The following is a 19,342-nucleotide window of genomic DNA, read 5'->3' as shown; positions in this document are numbered from 1 at the left end:
GTCTAACTGATTTGAACCAAATTTGTAGTGAGTGACACACAGGGACACCTCAACAGTGTAGTTTGTGATGATGTCATCCACCCCAATTCAAGATGTTGGATGCATGAATATTTGATTCGCAAGTGGGCTAACTTTTGGACTGTCTAACCAATTTGAACCAAATTTGGTATAGTTGTAGTGAGTGACACACAGGGACACCTCAATGGTGTATTTTATAATGATGTCATCCACCCTATTCGCATGAACATTTGAGAAACAAGAGGGTTAACTTGTGAACTGCCTAACTGGTTTGAACCAAATTTGCTACAGCTGTAGGGACACATAGGGGCAGCTCAAACGTGTAGTTTGTAATGATGTCATCCACCCTGATTCAAGATGGCGGACATGTGAACTTTTGAAGTGCAAGTGGCAATTGATTTGGACCCAATTTTGTACAGTTGTAAGGACACATAGGGATACTCAGTCGCATAGTTTATGATGATGTCATCCACCCCAATTCAAGATGGTAGATGCATGAACATTTGAGGTGCAAGTGGGCTACCCTGTGAACTGCCTAACTGATTTGGACCAAATTTAGTCCAGTTGTAGGGATAGTGAAAGGAAAGTAGGAAGATTAGTTCTTACTAGAACAACTTGTGTACATATATGTTCATGAGGGCACAGGGCAGGAAGTGTTTAATGTTATGTAAGAATCAGCCTGTACTGACATATCAATGTGAATGCAATGCAGAAAATTTTCTATCTGATGTCTTGGCCAAGATCTTCCTCATGTATGTGCATCTTTATTTTATTGCTATTGGTAATTGTTATTTAAATAAAACTTATCTATCCATCTATCAGGGTTGTCAGCTCTGGCTGAAGCTATTCCTGGAGACTTCCTCCCCCTCGCCCAATATTTTTCCATTAAAAAAAAAAAATCAAGACATTAAATTTCCAGGATTGCTTTCAATAGTGACCTGGGGATTGAAGCTGATTCCTGGAGATTCCAGGCCAGTGCTGAAGAGCTTGCAATCCTATTATTTCTCTAGATCAGAACAGAGTAGCTACTTCTTCCTCACAAGAAGCAAGCATTTGCCTACATATATGAAAACTGAGCATCTACATGTATGGACATTTTCCCGCATATACACAATCTAAATACCAGCAGCAAGGATAGCTTGTAGTGATGCAATTTGCATTGCAGAAAATTAGGCAGGATTATGGGACTAGAAAGGGAGAGACTCAAAAGTCATCCGCCCCCAACTGCCAAGGCAGGATCCTATACATACCTCTGTGTTATTTTTTTATTGCTGTACATTTCCTAGAAATTGTAGATTCTTTATGAATACATAAATAAATATTATGACTGCATAAACAAATATTCCTCTCTGGAACTAATTAAGCCATACTGCTACACCTGTAATATTGAAAACAGCCATTTCAGAATTTAGAAAAGAAATATTATCTTGCAAGACTTAGAACTGCACTGGGTTTTTCGGACCTGAAACATATTTCCCCCTCCACCACTCAGCTGGCCTCTGCACATGTACGGAAGCCATTTACTAGCCACACAAATGGCCTCTGCCAGTTGAGTGGCGGAGCTGATCCTCTGCTGCCGCAGTGGCAGCTGGGTTGCATGCTGCTGCTGGTAAAAGCTTTCAGGTGTGGTGGTATGGGAGGTAAGCCCCTACTAATTTAGGCTAAAAGGTGTCTCCAACCACCACCTCTGGCGGCAGCGCCCACACCAGCTGCCACTGCGGAAAGGTAAATTAAATAACATTTGTAGGTCACATATAGCTCCCAATTTTGCAATTGTAAAATCAGCATAACTAATTTTAAAGTGATCAGGTTATCTGGTCAGTGGAGATTTCCCCTGAGAGGGCTTTCATGCATCCATGGAATTGCCCCTGACCCAGAGTCAACTGATCCTGTTAGTAACCTAATCCAAATGGGGGCATACAAACATTACATTCCTTCAGAGGATCAGGCTAAAAAATGTAGTGGGCTTACAGCGGAGGAGTTCTCTGTTTACTGAAAAAGTTCAAGTCTGCTGGACATGTGTTTCATTAACTAGCTTTCATTAACGGGGCCCAACAGAACTTGAACCTAAATTGCATCAAACACACTGTTGGGCAGTAAAAAAGAAGGTGGGAAACAATTTTAACAGGGCAGGACTTGCAGGTGTACTTTTGGGAAACTGTAAGTAAGTAAGTGTCATATGCCCCTTTTTTAATGTCTGAAGGGGACTCAAGATATCACTACTCAGTATTTAACTCTGGATTTTTGCATTTTTTAAAACCCTGCCCTTTCCCCCAGAGAGCATGGAGAGTGGCATACAGGAGGTTTCCAGGCAATCTTCAGTCCACTTACTGGCCCCGGCCAAACCTACTTAGCTTCAGAAACAGATAAACATCAACATCAACATCAGATTTGATATACAATCCCATAGAACTGGTGACATCAATAATCTAATATTGCTAGGCTTGTTTACACAATCAAGATTCTGGGGCTATTATCCTGCTGAATAATAAGCGTGCTCCCTGTTAAAATAGGAACATAGGAACATAGGAAACTGTCATATGCTGAGTCAGACCATTGGTCTATCTAGCTCAGTATTGTCTTCAAAGACTGGCAGCGGCTTCTCCAAGGTTGCAGGCAGGAATCTCTCTCAGCCCTATCTTGGAGAAGCCAGAGAGGGAACTTGAAACCTTCTGCTCTTCCCAGAGCGGCTTCATCCCCTGAGGGGAATATCTTGCAGTGCTCACACATCAAGTCTCCCATTCAGATGCAACCAGGGCAGATCCTGCTTAGCTATGGGAACAAGTCATGCTTGCTACCACAAGACCAGCTCTCCTCTCAAGACCAGCCTCCCCACCTCTGACAACTTTTAAAAAGTCTTTAAAGATGCACCTATTCCCCCAGGCTTTTAATTAAATGTTGTTTTAACAGTTTTAGCATCATTTTAAAATGTTGTTTTAAAAATTTAAATTGTTGCAGTGTTGTAATTTTTACTGTCATTTATTTTGTTTTAAGTACTGTTTTAAGTGTTTTTGTTGTCATTTATTTTAACTGATTTTTTTAGCTTTTTGTTTGTTTGTTGTAAACCACCCAGAGATGTGAGTTTGGGGTGGTACAGAAGTGTGTTAAATAAAATAATAAAAACAATAAGTTATCCCAGGTATGTTATTGTGAATTCTGAGATAACTGCTCTTCAGCCGCACACCCCAGTTTCCACATTTTCTTGGCTCATTCAGAACGACATGTGTGAAGTGCCTGATGGGGTTCTGCGGGGAGAATGGGCTTAGCCCACTCTCCCTGCAGACGAGCAGCCACTCATCGCTGGACAGCCAGACTGGCCGCTCACACGGCAGCCGGCTCTGTCACTGAGCCAGCAGGGGATGCAGGGATCAGGGGCCAGGCGGCCCCCAGGAGTCCCACTATGGCCCATGCAAGCATGAGGCGCATCCTGGAGAGACCCACGAGCCAATGAAGCTATTCACACAACCAGGAGAAACCAAGCTAAGGGAGCCTAGCCCAGTTTCTCCTGGTTGTCTGCTGCCATGGGAGCCATGCTGCTCCCAGCAGCAAACCACCTTAAGTACCCCTCCCTTTAAAGGAGGTTAGCAGAGCTAGTGTGTTTTGGTTGCTCGTGTGCTGCTGCGGCGCGGCTCCGCACCACGGCAACACATGAGGAGGCCCCCGCTGGGAGGCTGCAAGCAGCCTCCTGGGTTTGGGGGGTCTCTCCAAGTCTCTCCGTGTAGCCCCTGATTCCCGCAGCCCCTGCCGGCTCCGTGATGGAGCCGGCTGTCTTGTGGGTGGCCAATCCTGCTGCCCAGCTACAAGTGGCTGCTCATCTGGAAGCAACAGGAAGGAAGGAAGGAAGGAAGGAAGGAAGGAAGGAAGGAAGGAAGGAAGGAAGGAAGGAAGGAAGACTTCTCCATCAGCAATGGCAAGAGATGAAGAAGAGATAAGGATGTGGACAGCCAGAGCTTTCCCAGCTTGACCACATAATATACTAAAACTGCAGCAAGAGAAGGTATGAGGACTGGTAAGAGAAGGTAAGAAGGTAAGTGAGTTTCCACACATGACTTCATTAGAAGATTTCTTGGAGTGAACACAGGGGACATTGCAGCAAGGCAACAGCAGAAGACTGCACAGGTAGAAGATGATATCTACATGGGGGGAGGAAACTGCATGGAACTGTCAGGAGCAGGAGAACCAGAAGGCATTCTGAACCACTGAAGCTAAGAAATTGCTCTCAGTATCTATCCAACAAGAGGCTCTCTGGGTATCCCAAAATCTACAGCAGGATATATTATGTGGGAGGAATCCTTGAAGGGTAGAGGTAACTCGACCATCACGTGCTGAAGAGGAGAAGAGTGGTGGCAATGCTGACTCCCTGCTCAGAAGTAGGGAGGCAGCTGTGCACCAAATGGCCACATTAGCTAGTGAAGTGTGCTGTGGATCCAGGATGTGACAATCAGGTTGCGAAGAATGATCAGATCCACCAATCATTATCCCTTCTTGCTCATCCACATGGGAAAAAGTGACACTGCCAGACTGAGCCATGAATGTATCACATCTGTCTACCAGGCTCTGGAAAGGAAGGTGAATGGCCTTGGGGCTCAGGTAGGTGGTGTTCTCTTTAATTCTTGCTGTAAAAGGTAGAGGACTACGAAGAGAGATAACAATACTTCAAGTAAATGACTTCAGATGTGTCAATGAGACAGCAAATGGAGATGGTGCTGAAAATAAATATTTGGTTTTGGGATTCTGGGAGCATTGTCAAAGCTTCCTCAAATAAGGACTCTTGACAGTACATAGGCTGCACCTCATGAGGATTGGGGAAACTATATTTGGCAGAAGCCTGATGAATCTGATCTTGAGGGCTTTAAACTAAATTATGTGGGGGATGGAGACACACACACCCCATTTTTGTCTTAACGAATGTTTTACTTTGTTTTTATTCTTTTGTAAACTGCCCAGAGATGTAAGTTTTGGGCAGTATTAAAATGTTTCAATCAATCAATCAATCAATCAATCAATGGTACGGACAAAGTTTAATGCTAAAGGTAGAGACTTGGGTGCTACAGGAAAAGCTGAGGGAGTTGTGGGGTTGAATAGCAAACACCAGAATAATATTACAGCAGAAACATTGAAACATAATTACTGTATGGCGTATGGAAAATAAGCAAGATGAGCTTGAACTCCTAGTTCACATAGGCAAATAAGACTTGATAGGTATAACTGAGACTTGGTGAGGTGGCACCCAAGATGGGAATGTAGCAGCTGAAGGCTATAACTTGCTCAAAAATAATGTGCAACACAAAGGGATGGGGAGTGGCATTATATATTAAAAATGTGTACACTTGCATGGAAACTAAAAGACAATGAATATGGTCATCCAATGGAAAACATCTCGGTAGAAATAAATAGAAAAGGAAATAAAAATGGCATTGTAGCTCAAGTCTACTACAAGCCAAGAGAAGATGTGAATGATGCTTTCCTGAATTACAGATGCTTCAAGGAAAGGGTAGTAATGGGGAACTTCAACTATTGTGATATCTATTGGGAGATAAACTCCTCTGAGCCTTGAATCTGTAATAAATTCCTGATTTGCTTTGTTCTGACAACCTCCGCTTTCAGAAGATGGGGGAAGGAATAGCGGGATCTTTGCTGTCTTTGACTTGATCCTAATCAACAGGGAAAACTTGGTCAATAGACACTTTGGGGGAAATGTAATGCATGTAAATTATCATGTAATGCTGCTGTTCTTGGTCTTATAGGAAGCTAAAGGTGAACACAGTCAAATATGTACCTTGGATTTCAGAAAAGTTGCTTGTAATAAGCCCAGAGAAGCATGAGGTTGGATTCTATAGCTAAACAGACTGAAGATGGTGTCAACAAAATGAACCCCAAATAGGTGGGTGTTCCTGAAGGAGTTATTAAAAGTGCGATCATGAACAGTTACAGTAAGAAATTAAAATAGGAGACATCTAAAAAAGCCAATATGGCTTTACAAAAAATCTTAATGATGAGCTGAATATAAAAAGGACACAAATAACAACTGGAAGGAAGGACAGGTCACCAAGGAGGAATGCAGACAAGTAGCCCAGACAAACGCACAAGTATAGGATGGGGGTCACATGGCTTGATAGGCTTGGCGTGCCAGTGTAACATGTGAAAATTATCTTGAAATTGCAGTGAGTCACATGTTGAAGCCAGCATTATGACGCAGTTACAAAAAAGGCGACCACAACTTTAGGTTGCATTAACAGAATGATGGTTTCCAAGTCATCAGCATTAATAGTTCCATATTATTTTGCAATAATCAGACCTCATGTGGAGTACTGTGTCCAGTTCTGGACACCATACTTTAAGAAGGAAGAAGGGAGGGGGTGAGAAGAAGGATGTAGACAAATTTAAAATGGGTTCAGAGGATGGCAATGAAGACTGGGGGTCTGGAGAATAAACCTTGTGAGGAAAATTTGAAGAAACTGCGTATGTTTAGCCTGGAGAAGGGAAGACAGAGAGGGACATGATAGCAGTGATGACGACAATGACAAATATTTATATACAGCTTTTCAACAAAAGTTCCCAAAGTGGTTTAGATAGATAGATAGATAGATAGATAGATAGATAGATAGATAGATAGATAGATACAGGGGCATAAACTTTGTAGGGGGGTAATGCCCCTGCCCCATCCAGCTGCCAGGCAGGGGAAGCGGAGCCCAAGCCCTCCTCTGGATTGCATCAATAAGCTCTCATGCTCAAGTTCATCAGTCAGCTGAACAACACAGTCTTTGTGTTGTCTTTGTAGCAACTCAGCAAGTTCTTAGGAGGCACAGTTGCCTCTCTGGGCGCTTTCACTCTATGATTCTCTGATTAGAAGTAGTATAACAAGGAGAAATGCTAGTGGTGCTCTATACATGCAGGTGCTCTGCCCAGAATGACCCCACCCCTAAGGGGAATATCTTACAGTGGTCACATGTAGTCCCCATCCAAATGCAAACCAGGGTGGACCCTGCTTAGCAAAGGAGAGAATTCATGCTTGCTACCACAAGACCTCTCCTCCCATGTGCACAATGCCTGAACCCGGGAAATTGAGAAGTCAACGCCCCTAGATAGATAGATAGATAGATAGATAGATAGAATGGCTCCCTGTCCCCAAAAGGCACACAATCTGAAAAGGAAATATAAGACACCAGCAACAGCCACTGAAGGGATGTGTTCTGCCAGGCCACTGAAAGTCTGTCACATGGAAGAGGGCAAAAACTTGTTCTCTGTTGCCCAGGAAGGCAAGACTAGATCTAAAGAGCTTCAGTTACAGGAGAGCAGATTTCTTTTGAGCATTAGATAAACTATTTAACAGTAAGAGCAGCTTGACAACTGAACCAATTTCCAAGACCTCCTCCACCACCTCTATGGTTCTTTAGCTTCCACCTACCAAACATAATTGTAACAGCTTTGCATGGTCACTTTTGTTTCAGGTTGAAAGAAAAGTGAATTGAGAGCCCATGACCTTGCCAGGGACTGCTGCCTTCCTCAGCTCACATCAACCTCTGAGTCAAGCTTTGAATGTATAAGCAAATTGATGTTCAATTGATTGCTAACCCATGATAACTGATTGTGTAAATAGGCCAATTTTCTACTCTATTCCAAAGCCACCAAATTCCTCTTCAAAATTATGCTGGTATATCAAAATCTGGGAGCAAAACATAAAAACAAGAGGGTGACGTCCCTGCAGGGTAATTCCAGAAGTGCGTCAAGCAAATCATGTCAGCCCATCATCAGAATTAGGACACACAATGTACGGAATATTTCTGTAGCAAGTTTTCCTTCGGTCTTGCTCAATTACCTTTGCCAAGGGTAAATTGGGAATGGTGGATTATGGTTGCAAGGTTGATTGGACAAGGCCTGTTCTCTGGGGACTGCTGAAACTGTCTTCTGAGTGGCTAATTGTTCTGCAGGGTCTTCTGTCAGACTTTGCTCTATGGCCATCTGAATAAGCTCATCTTCACTCATGCTGCTGTATAGACTGTAATCCTCATGTCCTATTGTTCCGGTCTGGGAATTTCTCACCACGGTGACTTGCGTCGCCATCTTCCACTTCCCAGTTAACGCAGAAAGTATGGGAACCGAAAAACAAACCTGGAATGTGTATACAAAGGAGCTTTAAATATCTTGTCATGGTGGATTGTATTGGTACTATACTTTGTATGAAGGAGGAGCTACTACCACCCACAGCAGAGGCGTATCTAGGGAAAATAGCGCCTAGGGCAAGCACTGAAATTGCGCCCCCTGTCCAAACATCTGACACCTATCTTTCAGATAACTTTACCATATCAGCTGAAAAATACAAGTCAAGCTTGTTCATCTTTTAATATTTCAAAAACTTTAGCAGCGGATGTAGCCAGACAAAAAAATGCTGGAAAACGACAAATTTCAGTATGCTGGGGCCATGAAATACCCAAATACTATGTGGAGGTGTACTTGGAAAACTAAACAGAAGTGCCTGTCTAAATCTCTACTATGCATTGTAGCATCACTATTACATCAGTTTTAAAAATACATGGAGAATTTGGCTTTTCCCAGATACTCTGAAAATAATTAAAGGATATGCAGAGTAAACTGTGTCACTGCTTGGAATATATTCTAGTATTTCAGAAAGTCAGTTAAAATGAGAGAAAGAGAGCAAGAAACTCTCTATACATAGTGCCAAACTGAATATGTGTACAGTAACTTATATTAATTTTTTAAAAAATGTTTTAACTGTAGCCTCTTTGGGGGGCTTCCGAAAGGCCTTGGGGGGTCTGCAAAGGTTCCTCCTCCCCCCGCTGGCCTCTAGGGCCTCACAGGGATCATTTGAGCATGTGCGGTGGTCATTTTTAAATATATATATATATGTATATATGTATATGTGTGTGTATATATATATATATATATATATATATAAAATAAAAATGGCTGCTGAAAACAAAATGGCCACAGTGCATGCTCAAATGGCCTCTGTGAGGCCTGGCATGGTCTAGGGCCTCACAGAGGTCATTTGAGCATGTGCAGTGGCCATTTTGTTTTTGGTGGTCTTTTATTTTTAATTTTTAAAAATGGCGCCCCCCCTTCAAGTGGTGCCCAGGGCACGTGCCCTGCCTGCCCTACCCTAGATACACCCCTGAGGAAGTGGTGGTAGGGGGAATACAGGGCACAGAAGGGGAATACAAGGCACAGAAGATGCACAAAAATGCATCTGGCTAGGGGCAGGAAAGCAAGCTTTCCGCTTCCACATGCTAGATTTCTGAGAGAAAACGCTCCCCGCTCCTAAGCAAATTTCCCCTGAATCTAGTCCTACCGGTTTTGATGGAGTTTCGACTAATAAGCAGGATATGTAGGATTGCAACTTTATTTTAAACCCCAGCTTATACTAGCTCAGCAAGGAAAGGCTTACTTCCCTAACCCCCTCTCTCTGGTGCTGCACGTTTCATAGTTTATCAGCCTTTGGGAGCTGTTTGGCTGGAAAGCGGAATATATGAATATTTTCAACCACCACCACCTTCTCCATCCTGCGGCAAAACAAATCCTCGATGATTCCTGCCCGCCCTCTCTCTCGCCTTCCGCAAAGAATGGATATGAAGAGCCAAGAAACCAGGGCAACGTCACCGCACAATCGCTGCCTGGCAGCGTTCTCAAGAGCGCTCAGTGTGGATGATTCGGGGGGCTGCTGCAAAATGCAGTCACCCCGGCTCGCTCTATGTATTTACTTATTTATCTGATTTCTATACCGCCCTTCTGATGTCGCGGCTTGTCTTCTACAATTTACACCTATACCTTTAAAAAACAGTTACTGCTCTCAAAACTGTATGAGCTCCTAAGCCTCTCCTGTGCAAAGAATACTATATGGAAAAATTCATGAAACAGCTGCCAATCTCTACTGTTGAGCACCCTTCCAATCCCAGTCAAAAAAGGTAGGGTTTTAAAATTTTCATTGCCCCCCGCAATGAAAATTTGCAGTTGAGTCCAGGAATTCTCTCCAAGAAGTGCTACCTGCTTCCAAGCTTCCCAGAAATGTGTTCTGCAAGGCCACTACTGAAAACAAAATGGTGGAAGAGATGGAGCTTTGAGAGCTGATCCAACCAGCTGTTCTTAACAAAAAGGCCTCACTGATTCACCCTTTGTACAGGAGAAATGAGTCTTTGGGGCTTGCAGAGGATTAATTCCTAAGTCTGTCAAGAGAGATACTACTTCATCCAAATTCCCAAAAGCCTCTCAGATTCATCAGGAAGCTCCTTAGAGGAAGTAATGCAGAAACAGTCATGCTATGCCCCTGCACCTCCCCACTAAGTAGGACCTGGGGCGGTGGGGAACAGCTATATGTGAAAAAATTCACTTTTGATAAAGAAGCAAGTATAACATCCTGGAAGGATTTTTATCATGGAAAACAGATTATTCCCAATTGTTGGTATTAAGTTTCACACCATTATATGCTTTCTACAAACGCAAAAGGGGCCTCTTATTAGAGTTGTCACATATCTTTCCATTCTATTCCTCAAACCCTCCCCCTCTCCCAAGTTGTGTCACTCTCTAAAAATACTCTGTTTGGGTCAGGTTGCAGCTGACATTTGCCAAGTATTTCATATGACACATAAAGCAAAACAAACAGCTTACAGGAGGTCACTGTGTGAGGAGAAGCATGGCAAGGCAGAACTCTCTTTTCAGTGGGGCACAGTGTGACTCATGATGGGTGTTTGTTGACAGCCCTGAAACAAATGTCTGGGCACTCTAGAAGGGGAATGGACTTCAGTGACTGTTGAGAGGCTGGCACATGCACACACAAACACATACCCTGCTCATGGCAGCCATTTTATTTTCTAAACCAGTGGCGGCCACTTGTTCATCATTGTGAAGGGCCTGTTTGCCATGGGAGGGGTCTGAAATATTGGGAAAGTGTGGCAAACTCCCTCTGAGTCTGTCTGAGTTGATGTATGAAACACCAGCCTCTCTGTTCATGGCAAATAAGAGAGAGAACCCATTTGACAAGAGTAGGCCATTGACACAGCTACAGGAAAAAGTGAGTGCTAGAGGCAAATTGGCTATGTGTGCCAGACCTATGCAGGGCCGACCAGGGGCGTAGCAAGGTTGGAGTGGGCCCAGAGACAAGATTTTAAAATGGGCCCCCCCCCCCAAAGTCCAGGGCCTCCGCACACCCCAGGCCCCCAAGGATTTAAGTCTGATATTCCAAAATAAGTATGCTGCCTGCAAATACATTTCACTGAATACACACACACGTCACAATATATAGTGATATACATTAAGTACTATACATTTGTATTACTTTTAATGCCTAGAACACACTAGAAAGATGAATTATTAAAATGGGCCCCTCGCTGCAGATTAGCAAAGGAGACTTTCAACCATGCAGGGTGAGCCTATGTTTGTTTTCTCAGAATTCTGAACAAATTCAGTCAAGTTTGATTGCAGGAGGTTTTTCACAGGAGGCTTTTAAAGCCCTTTAAGACACATCTCCTCTGGAATGGAGGTGCTGCATTCACATGTTGGCCAGATTGACCCTGAAGTCCCTGCAAGTTATTGGGGAGCAGTTCACACACAAGAAAAATAAAATAAAAGCACCACACATGCTTCACAGTTCTCACTCAGACCTTCTGGGTTGCAAAACAACTTGAACATAAGTGCATTTATAAATGAATGAATGAATAAATAAAATTAATAAAATACTGTTCCAGAAGTTTTTGCAATTTTCTGCCATGAAACAAGCCACTTATAGGACTTTTTAGATAGTTTTTTTAAGTCAGCAAATTTTCCAAGCTGTTTCAAAATAAATTTTCAGAGACTTCTTGGTCCCTCCCCCCCCCCCCATATCCAAGCCCTATGGCAAGCAGATCCCTATATATGGGGTGGGATGGGGTGGGAAAGGTAACCACAAAAAGGAGTTCACACTCTACCTGGAAAATGCTGGTCTGGGTTAAGCAGGGCAGCAAGGAGTCTTCTGCTGCAGAGAACACTCTGGCTGCCTCCTCCTTCCTGGCTGGCTTGGGCCCTACTCAAGTTCAGGCTACACTGCGGCCTACACGGAGGCCTCCGTGGAAGCCCCGCCCACCCGCCGATCAGCTGAGAGGCGGGAGAAAAGGAGCTCTTTGCAGCTTGCCTGCTGCTTCGATTGCGGGCCAGCAGAACAAGCAGGAGAGACGGCGAAGAGGGCAAGTGGCTGAGGGGCCTTGGGGCTGGGCAGGGGGCAATGGGGAGTCACATGAGGTGCCTCTGGGGTGCCCCTCCAGGCAGTGGGGCCCCCAGACAACTGTCTCCCCTTGCCCTATCATTGTTACGCGCCTGGGGCCGACTTCCTAAAAGCTATTCTACATATTATATAGAGGTAAGATTGAGCTTTCCAGAGAGTATATGCTCAGTATGGAGCTGCAGCAAATCACATCTCCCTGAGAAGTCTGCCACTTTCACACATTGTATTATTTAGGGTACATGTAAGATGTTCTACATGCAGATGTAAGATGCAAAGCAACCTGCAGACACACATCAGTGTTAAAGCTTCAGCGAGGTTGGACAGGTGTGTACTTCAGACTTGTAAACCTAGGTCTTTGGCCACTTTCTAGCCACTTCTCAGGCTCACATCCATCATAGAACAGGAGGATGCGTGTCTTTCAGAAATATTTTTGTAGGTAAACACACAGACATTACTTCTTCAGTCATGCAGTCTCATAGCCACGCAACCCATGCTGCTGCTATCTGCTAATCTAAATATATTGCCTCACAGAGGAGATATAAAACAACAGTCATGGTGGCATCTCTGACACTGAGTCATTCTGAAATAAAGAGGTGGCAGCGGGGGGTGGGGGTGGCAAGAGGCTGAAACTGAGAACTCCTTTGGTGAATGTTTCCCCAGCTGAACTCACAGGTCACTGAGGGCTAAAGAATTTGGAGCCAAACTCCTGAACTTTCCTGATTTCCAGAAGAGCAATGAACAGGATATCCTGCCTGTACATTTATTTCAAATAGGTATTTATTTCTTGTTTACACAGTCAGACAGGTGTTATTGACTGGTTTGTTTTATCCAGACATCGAGTCCTTCCCAAGGACCTGGGATGGCTGAATTTTATTGTCAATGTTGTTGCTGTTATAGATATCATCGCAGAATATAGGCTGTTCCCAGTAAAGCTGCTTTTTGTAATTGGCTGGTGGTGATTTCTGTGGCCCCTATGGTGTTGAGGTGCTCTTCAAGTTGTTTTGGAATTGCACCTAGGGTGCCAATTACCACTGGGATTACTTTGGTCTTTTTCTGCCACAGCCTTCTTCTTCTTCTTCTTATTATTTATTCAATTTCTATACTGCCCTTCCAAAAATGGCTTAGGGTGGTTTACACAGAGAAATAATAAATAAATTTAACAAGTTAAATTTATTAAATTTACATTTTGTTAAACATTTTGTTAAATATGTTGTTAATTTATTAAGTTTATTTTGTCAAATAAATTTAACAAATAAATTTAACAATTTAACAAACTAGTTAGTAGGACACCGCTTTTTTTATAGTTATCACACACCAGGGGAAGTCTCAGTGTGGCTACAGACAGAGGCGCTCTTAGCCCTGGACTTCCGCCCTCCACTACCCCACCCCACCCCCTTTAGTCTGTCCCAGGTGGGGTGGTCACCACACTGCCAGCCTCTGCTGCGCCGAGTGGCCAAGTATGACTGTGACCTACACCGGGCAGCCAAGTGTGACCTCTGCTTTAGAGACAGAAGGGAGAGTGGGGAAAGAAATATGTGGGGTGGGAATATGTTAAGTTGTGTGTTAGAATGTTTCGGCTCATGCCTATTTGCATACATCTACCTGTTTTATATTCTTACATTCTTTTGAGTTCAGTTGCTGCTTATTCCCTCAAGAACCCATGTGTTTAAAATGCTGTGTGTCGTGGTGTGTGTGTGTGTGTGTGTGTGTGTGTGTGTGTGTGTGTGTAGGGCAGGGGATGATGCTTAACTTGCAGTGGGGTAGGAATTATGGCGGATTAACGTAGTAGCAAATGTAGCATTTGCTATGAGCCCCGCGTTTTTGAGGGCCCCGCACACCCGGCTTCCAACTGGGAATTAAAGTTAAAACTTTACCTGTTTTATTTGGTCCATGTTAGATAAAATATCCCTTTTCTGCTAAATTTGCCTTTTAAGAGAAGGCCCAGCACAGCATTTGCCCAGTGGCTGTTGCCTGCCACATTTTTCTTTTAGAGTGTGAGCCCTTTGGAGACAGAGAATCATGTATCCACTCTTTATTTTTCTATGTAAACCACTTTGAGAATTTTGTTGTAGTAAGTGTGAGTTTGTGGCTTGGTCTCCCATACTCCAAAATATAGCAAATGAAAAAATTAAATTACTTTACTATGCAAGTAAATAATTAATGTTTTAATATTTATGTGCATTTTTAAAAATTTAGGGCCCCTTTATAACATATGCTACAGGCCCCGCACTAGCTTAATCCAGCCCGGCGTAGGAAGCCCCTTAGGTCCAGGCTACAAAATTATCTAGGTGTACCTCTGGCTACAGATGACTATTTGTTATCCCCTGGTTAATTTTGTAGGAGGTTTTACAAGAGGCCTTGTGGAAGCAGGCCTTAAAGCAACAGTACCCAAAATTGCTATAAATCCCATGAATGTATAGTCTTATCTTTGATAGGTTCCCCCCTCCCCCGGGCTTCATTTCTGCAAATGTTCCCTGTTAAGCCCATTCCTGTTCCTCCCTGCTAAGCCCATGCATGTCCCACTGATAACAATGAAACTTGCACTTTCTCACCTGAGTTCAGAACTGCAGCTTCACACCCCAGGCAATTTTCTTTGGGGCATGGGAGCTCCAGTCCATGCACAGGTTTACATATTGGAACAGCTTCCCTGTACGTTTCATCAGAGAGATGAAATGCTCACTCATGAATGTAGATTTGATTGCTCTATGGAAGAACACTGCAAGTGCACAAAATCTATGCGCACATCTGAGTCACCTGAAAATCTAGCAAAATGTGGGCCTGAATAACTTTAAAGCTGCAAAGACATCTTTAAATTCTGTTTTACTGGCTAGTTTCAGCTCTCTCAATATTCTCCGTGGGTCGGCTCACCAGCTGGTTTTATGTCCGGATTTGCCCTTTGCATGATCTGTACATTTCCAGGCACTTGACTCCCAAACACACAGATGCATGTGCAAACCTTCTAAACTAATATTTTTAGATAGACCACATATAATCTAGGTCAGGAGCTGGCAAATATATATTATACCGCAAGCTGGTAAAAGACAGGGAACAAAGTTTCCAGATGATGAAACATTTCTGAGTAAACAAATCTCATCCATCCCAGCTGTCTAGATACATCAAACTGTTTATGAAGTAAGTTTGGCACATCTCAGACACTCCCATGAGCTCCTGATTCTTCTCAAACACTTTGATGCAATTGGTTTTTAATCCCACCATTAATTCAGCCCTTCGCATATTGCATCCATCAGCACAACTACAGCATCTCCGTACAGGCACTGAGACAGCTACAACAATCTGGTTGAGGGAAATTGTAACTTAGCACAGCTGTAATATTTCCATATAAAACCCACTGAGTGACAGGGCACTGCTTTCTGTGTTAACTTCATATACCTCTGCATATAATGTTTCAGAAGACATAAAATATTCCAGCAGTTCATCTGCATGCGCTGGAGTTGGGCTCAGGATCATAAATAACATGTTTACATTTTAGAAACCAATTTTTAAGTTTAAAACATTATATTTAAAAAGTCCTTAGCACTCCAAGGTGCTTTGTATGCAACTCCTCCTCCTTAGCTAATTCAATGCATTTCAGCAATTGGAAAAGGAAAGTTATGCATATTGTAAGCATATTATTTTCAGGTTCCAGAGCAAACCAATACTTTGAAAACATGCATAATTGCATTACCTTGTAGTTTCTGTAATAAACAAAGTTCACCCAGAATTATTTTCCTTAGCGAAATCTTAATTCAGAAAATTCCCTTTTAGAAGCATCTCTGCACTCGTCTCCCTTTGTTGATAAACTGCAGAGCAGCTCTGAACTCTGTCGCTCTTTGAAGTCTGGAGTTTATTTCTGGATCACCCCATGATCGACGATTACAAGCCAAAATATAAGTTGCTCTGAATCTCAAATTTCCTGTGTGAAGTTTATGGCAAAGTGACTTCTCCTCCTCCCAAGGTTCCTCTCTGCTGCATTATAATCTGTAGCACTTAACTAGTTTGTTCAACATCCTTTCACTAAATGACACAAAGCTGACCTTTTTTTTGTGTTACATCATTATTTATTTATTGTCCTGGACAAGTAAACCATATATGGCCATGTTGCTGAAACTCAAAGGAATGGAGTGGGGGAGAAAGCCATATACTTCTGAAATGAACTTGAAGTTCTGGAATTCTTCAAAGGTGCTTGAGTTTGTTTGTTTGTTTGTTTGTTTGTTTTAGGATACCTATACTTCCTCCAAGTGGTTTTATATTATGTATCATCCCAACAATCTTGTGAGGTAGGTGACATTGCAAGGCATCCAGACTAAGTTACTCAATAGCACGATTTGGGAGTTTTCTATAAGACTATGTAATTTCAATAGGACTACTCAGGAGCAATTTAGACAGAATGTTGCCCAGTCGCAGGCTCAAGGTCACACAGCGAGCTTCATGTCCAGGCAAGGATCTGAAGCTGAGTCAATTCAGTCTAAGTCCAACATTCTGTACTTTTCATCATAGTGTGGCTGCTGTCTCTTATCATGAAATCCAAACAGAACAATATATTCTGCAAGGTTTTACAGAATGAAAGACTTTAGGATTAAACTCTGACATGCTTACATAATGCAGAATGATCACAGACAGCTATATAGGGATGCGCACGAATCGTGATTCAAAGAGCCTTTAAAAGGGAGGAGAGCAGGTCCATACCTGCTCCTCCTCTGCTCACCAGCTGCCATAGCGTGCTGCTTGTGTGAAGGCCATGAGCATGCCACCATCACACCAGAGCAGCTGGGGGAGCATTGCTAGCATGCTATGGCAGGTGGGGGGTGCGCCGCCTGAACAGGAAGCTGCGCTGGAGGAGCAAGTATGGACCTGTTTTCCTCCATTTTAAAGGTACTGGGGCTGTGCTGCAAATTGCTCTTCGAATCACGATTCGTGCACATCCCTAATGAGAAGGCTATTCATTCATTCATTCATTCATTCATTCATTCATTCAATTATATACTGTCCTTCCTAAATCAAAAACACATAATAAAACAATTAAAATAATAATGAGAAACATATAAACCAGTTTAAAATTAAAACTAGATATTAAAAGTCACACTAAAAATATGGGTCTTTAAGGCTCTCCTGAAAGCCTTCAAGGAAGATAATCCTCATCTATCTATCTATCTATCTATCTATCTAAACACATTTTATACTGCCCAAAATGCAAGTTCTCTGGGCGGTTTACAACAAAATAATAAAAACAACCAATAAAAAAATTAAAACATGTCAACAATTAAAATTTAAAATGTTAAAACTATTAAAACACAATTAAGACAATATCTAATTACGTAAAAGCCTGGGTGAACAAATGCATCTTGACTGCCTTTTAAAAAGCTGTAAGAGATGGGGAGGCTCTTATTTCAGCAAGAAGTGTGTTCCAAAGCCTCGGGGCAGCAATGGAGAAGGCCTGTCCCTGAGTAGCTACCAGATGAGCTGGTGGCAACTGCAAACAAACCTCTACAGATGATCTCAATGGGCGGTGTGGTTCTTAGAAAGAAGGCGTTCTCTTAAATACCCAGGGCCCAAGCTGTTTAGGGCTTCATGGGTTATAATCAAAACCTTGTACTTTGCCCAGAAACTTATTGGCAGCCAGTGTAGATCATTTAAGATAGGAGTTATATGGTCTCTCCGAGATGATCCAGAGACCAACCTGGCTGCCGCATTCTGGACTAACTGCAGTTTCCCGACTACGTACAAAGGCAGCCCCACATAGAGCACATTGCAGTAGTCAAGTCTGGTGGTGACCAGCAAATGTACTACTGTTCTGAGGTCATTTGTCTCAAGAAACGGATGCAGCTGGCATATCAGCCGAAGCTGATAAAAGGCACCTCTGGCCACTGCCTCAACCTGGGACACCAGAGAGAGTTTTGTGTCCAGAAGCACCCCCAGACTGCATACCTGTTTCTTCTGGAGAAGGGTAACTCCATCCAGAACTGGCAGATCAAAATAATCTTGTGAGTTCTGACCCCGCACATTAAGTACCTCTGTCTTATCTGGATTCAGCCTCAGCCTGTTACCTCTCATCCAGCCCATCACTGCCTCCAGGCAGGCGTTTAGGGAGGTTATATCTTCTCCTGATGATGTTGAAATGGAGAAAAAGATTTGAGTGTCATCAGCATACTGATAACACCCTGCACCAAATCTCCTGATGATCTCTCCCAATGGTTTCATGTAGATGTTAAACATCGGAGACAATATGGAGCCCTAAGGAACACCTTACTGAAGTTCAGATTTTGAAGAACAACAGTCCCCAAGAGACACCATCTGGAATCTGCCTGAGAGGTAAGAGTAGAACCACTGCAAAGTAGTGCCTCTTACCCCCAACCCCCTCAGACGCTCCAGAAGGATACTATGATCAATAGTACTGAAAGCCACTGAGAGGTCCAAAAGGACCAACAGAGTCACACTTCCTCTGTCAATTCCCAGTTGGAGATCATCCATCAGGTTGACCAAGGCAGTCTCCACCCTATAGCCCACCCGAAAGCCAGTCTGAAATGGGTCTAGATAATCAGTTTCATCCAAGACTGCCTGGAGTTGGGAGGCCATCACCCTCTCAATTGTTGGGAATTCTCTCTGGTAAGAGATCCCTTTCTAATATAGCAGAGTACACAGAAGCACAGCACAGCAGAGTCTGCCCAGGCATGCATGTATGCTAGGAGTAAAATAACTTGGAGCCAGTTCATAGTTTCAAATCAATATAAGGAGTCTTTATTAGTGAACTCCATTCTAAATATTAAAGTGGAGAGATAGGATCTCTAATCTAGCTAGCTAGCTGGATGCAGATGGATTCATCTCTGCACACATGGTGTAAGGAGAGAGGAGCTTGCATGTTTCAAGGGAGAAAGGGAAGGGAAGAGGAAGAGGAAGAGGAAGTGGCAGGCAGGGATAGAGTCAGAGCAGTAGAGAAGGGATGACCAATGTCTTGACCTCTCTAGCCCTCTGACTCACTTGTCTGTCCCCTTCTGTCACTGAGACATGAGTCAGCGCAGAGTCCTTCACTTCCAACATCAATTACCTTGCCCAGCCACGGAAGGTTGGAGACAGGCCTATAGTTGCTGAAATCTGAGGAATCCAAGGTAGGCTTCT

At 43.2% G+C, this 19,342-nt stretch overlaps 1 protein-coding gene and 1 long non-coding RNA gene across 4 annotated transcripts in view; one reads left to right on the top strand and one right to left on the bottom strand.

The window, feature by feature from the left end:
* The window catches only part of ASB2 (ankyrin repeat and SOCS box containing 2), a 53,775-nt gene extending 37,565 nt beyond the window's left edge, over positions 1 to 16,210 (bottom strand). Inside the window, exons 1-2 of one of the 3 annotated variants that reach the window (XM_053259122.1) lie at positions 15,915 to 16,210; positions 7,838 to 8,130 (exon numbers count right to left, since the gene is read on the bottom strand). In XM_053259122.1, the coding sequence (XP_053115097.1) occupies positions 7,838 to 8,082 (245 nt within the window). In that variant the 5' untranslated portion in view covers positions 8,083 to 8,130; positions 15,915 to 16,210. Of the gene's footprint in view, positions 1 to 7,837; positions 8,131 to 11,936; positions 12,041 to 15,914 lie in introns of those variants that run through there. The other 2 variants (XM_053259134.1, XM_053259125.1) reach the window with 2 other exon arrangements.
* On the top strand, positions 12,166 to 16,506 carry LOC128328927 (uncharacterized). Its single transcript, XR_008309451.1, has 3 exons — positions 12,166 to 12,364; positions 12,890 to 13,002; positions 16,448 to 16,506. It is a non-coding gene; the product is annotated as an uncharacterized LOC128328927 (long non-coding RNA).
* The last annotated feature ends 2,836 nt before the right edge of the window (positions 16,507 to 19,342 follow it).

This window comes from Hemicordylus capensis, chromosome 1 (assembly GCF_027244095.1).
Source record: "Hemicordylus capensis ecotype Gifberg chromosome 1, rHemCap1.1.pri, whole genome shotgun sequence".
NCBI classification, from domain to species: domain Eukaryota; kingdom Metazoa; phylum Chordata; class Lepidosauria; order Squamata; family Cordylidae; genus Hemicordylus; species Hemicordylus capensis.
The sequence above is the reverse complement of the archived record's forward strand: the minus strand, read 5'-3'. Positions and strand labels throughout refer to the sequence as shown.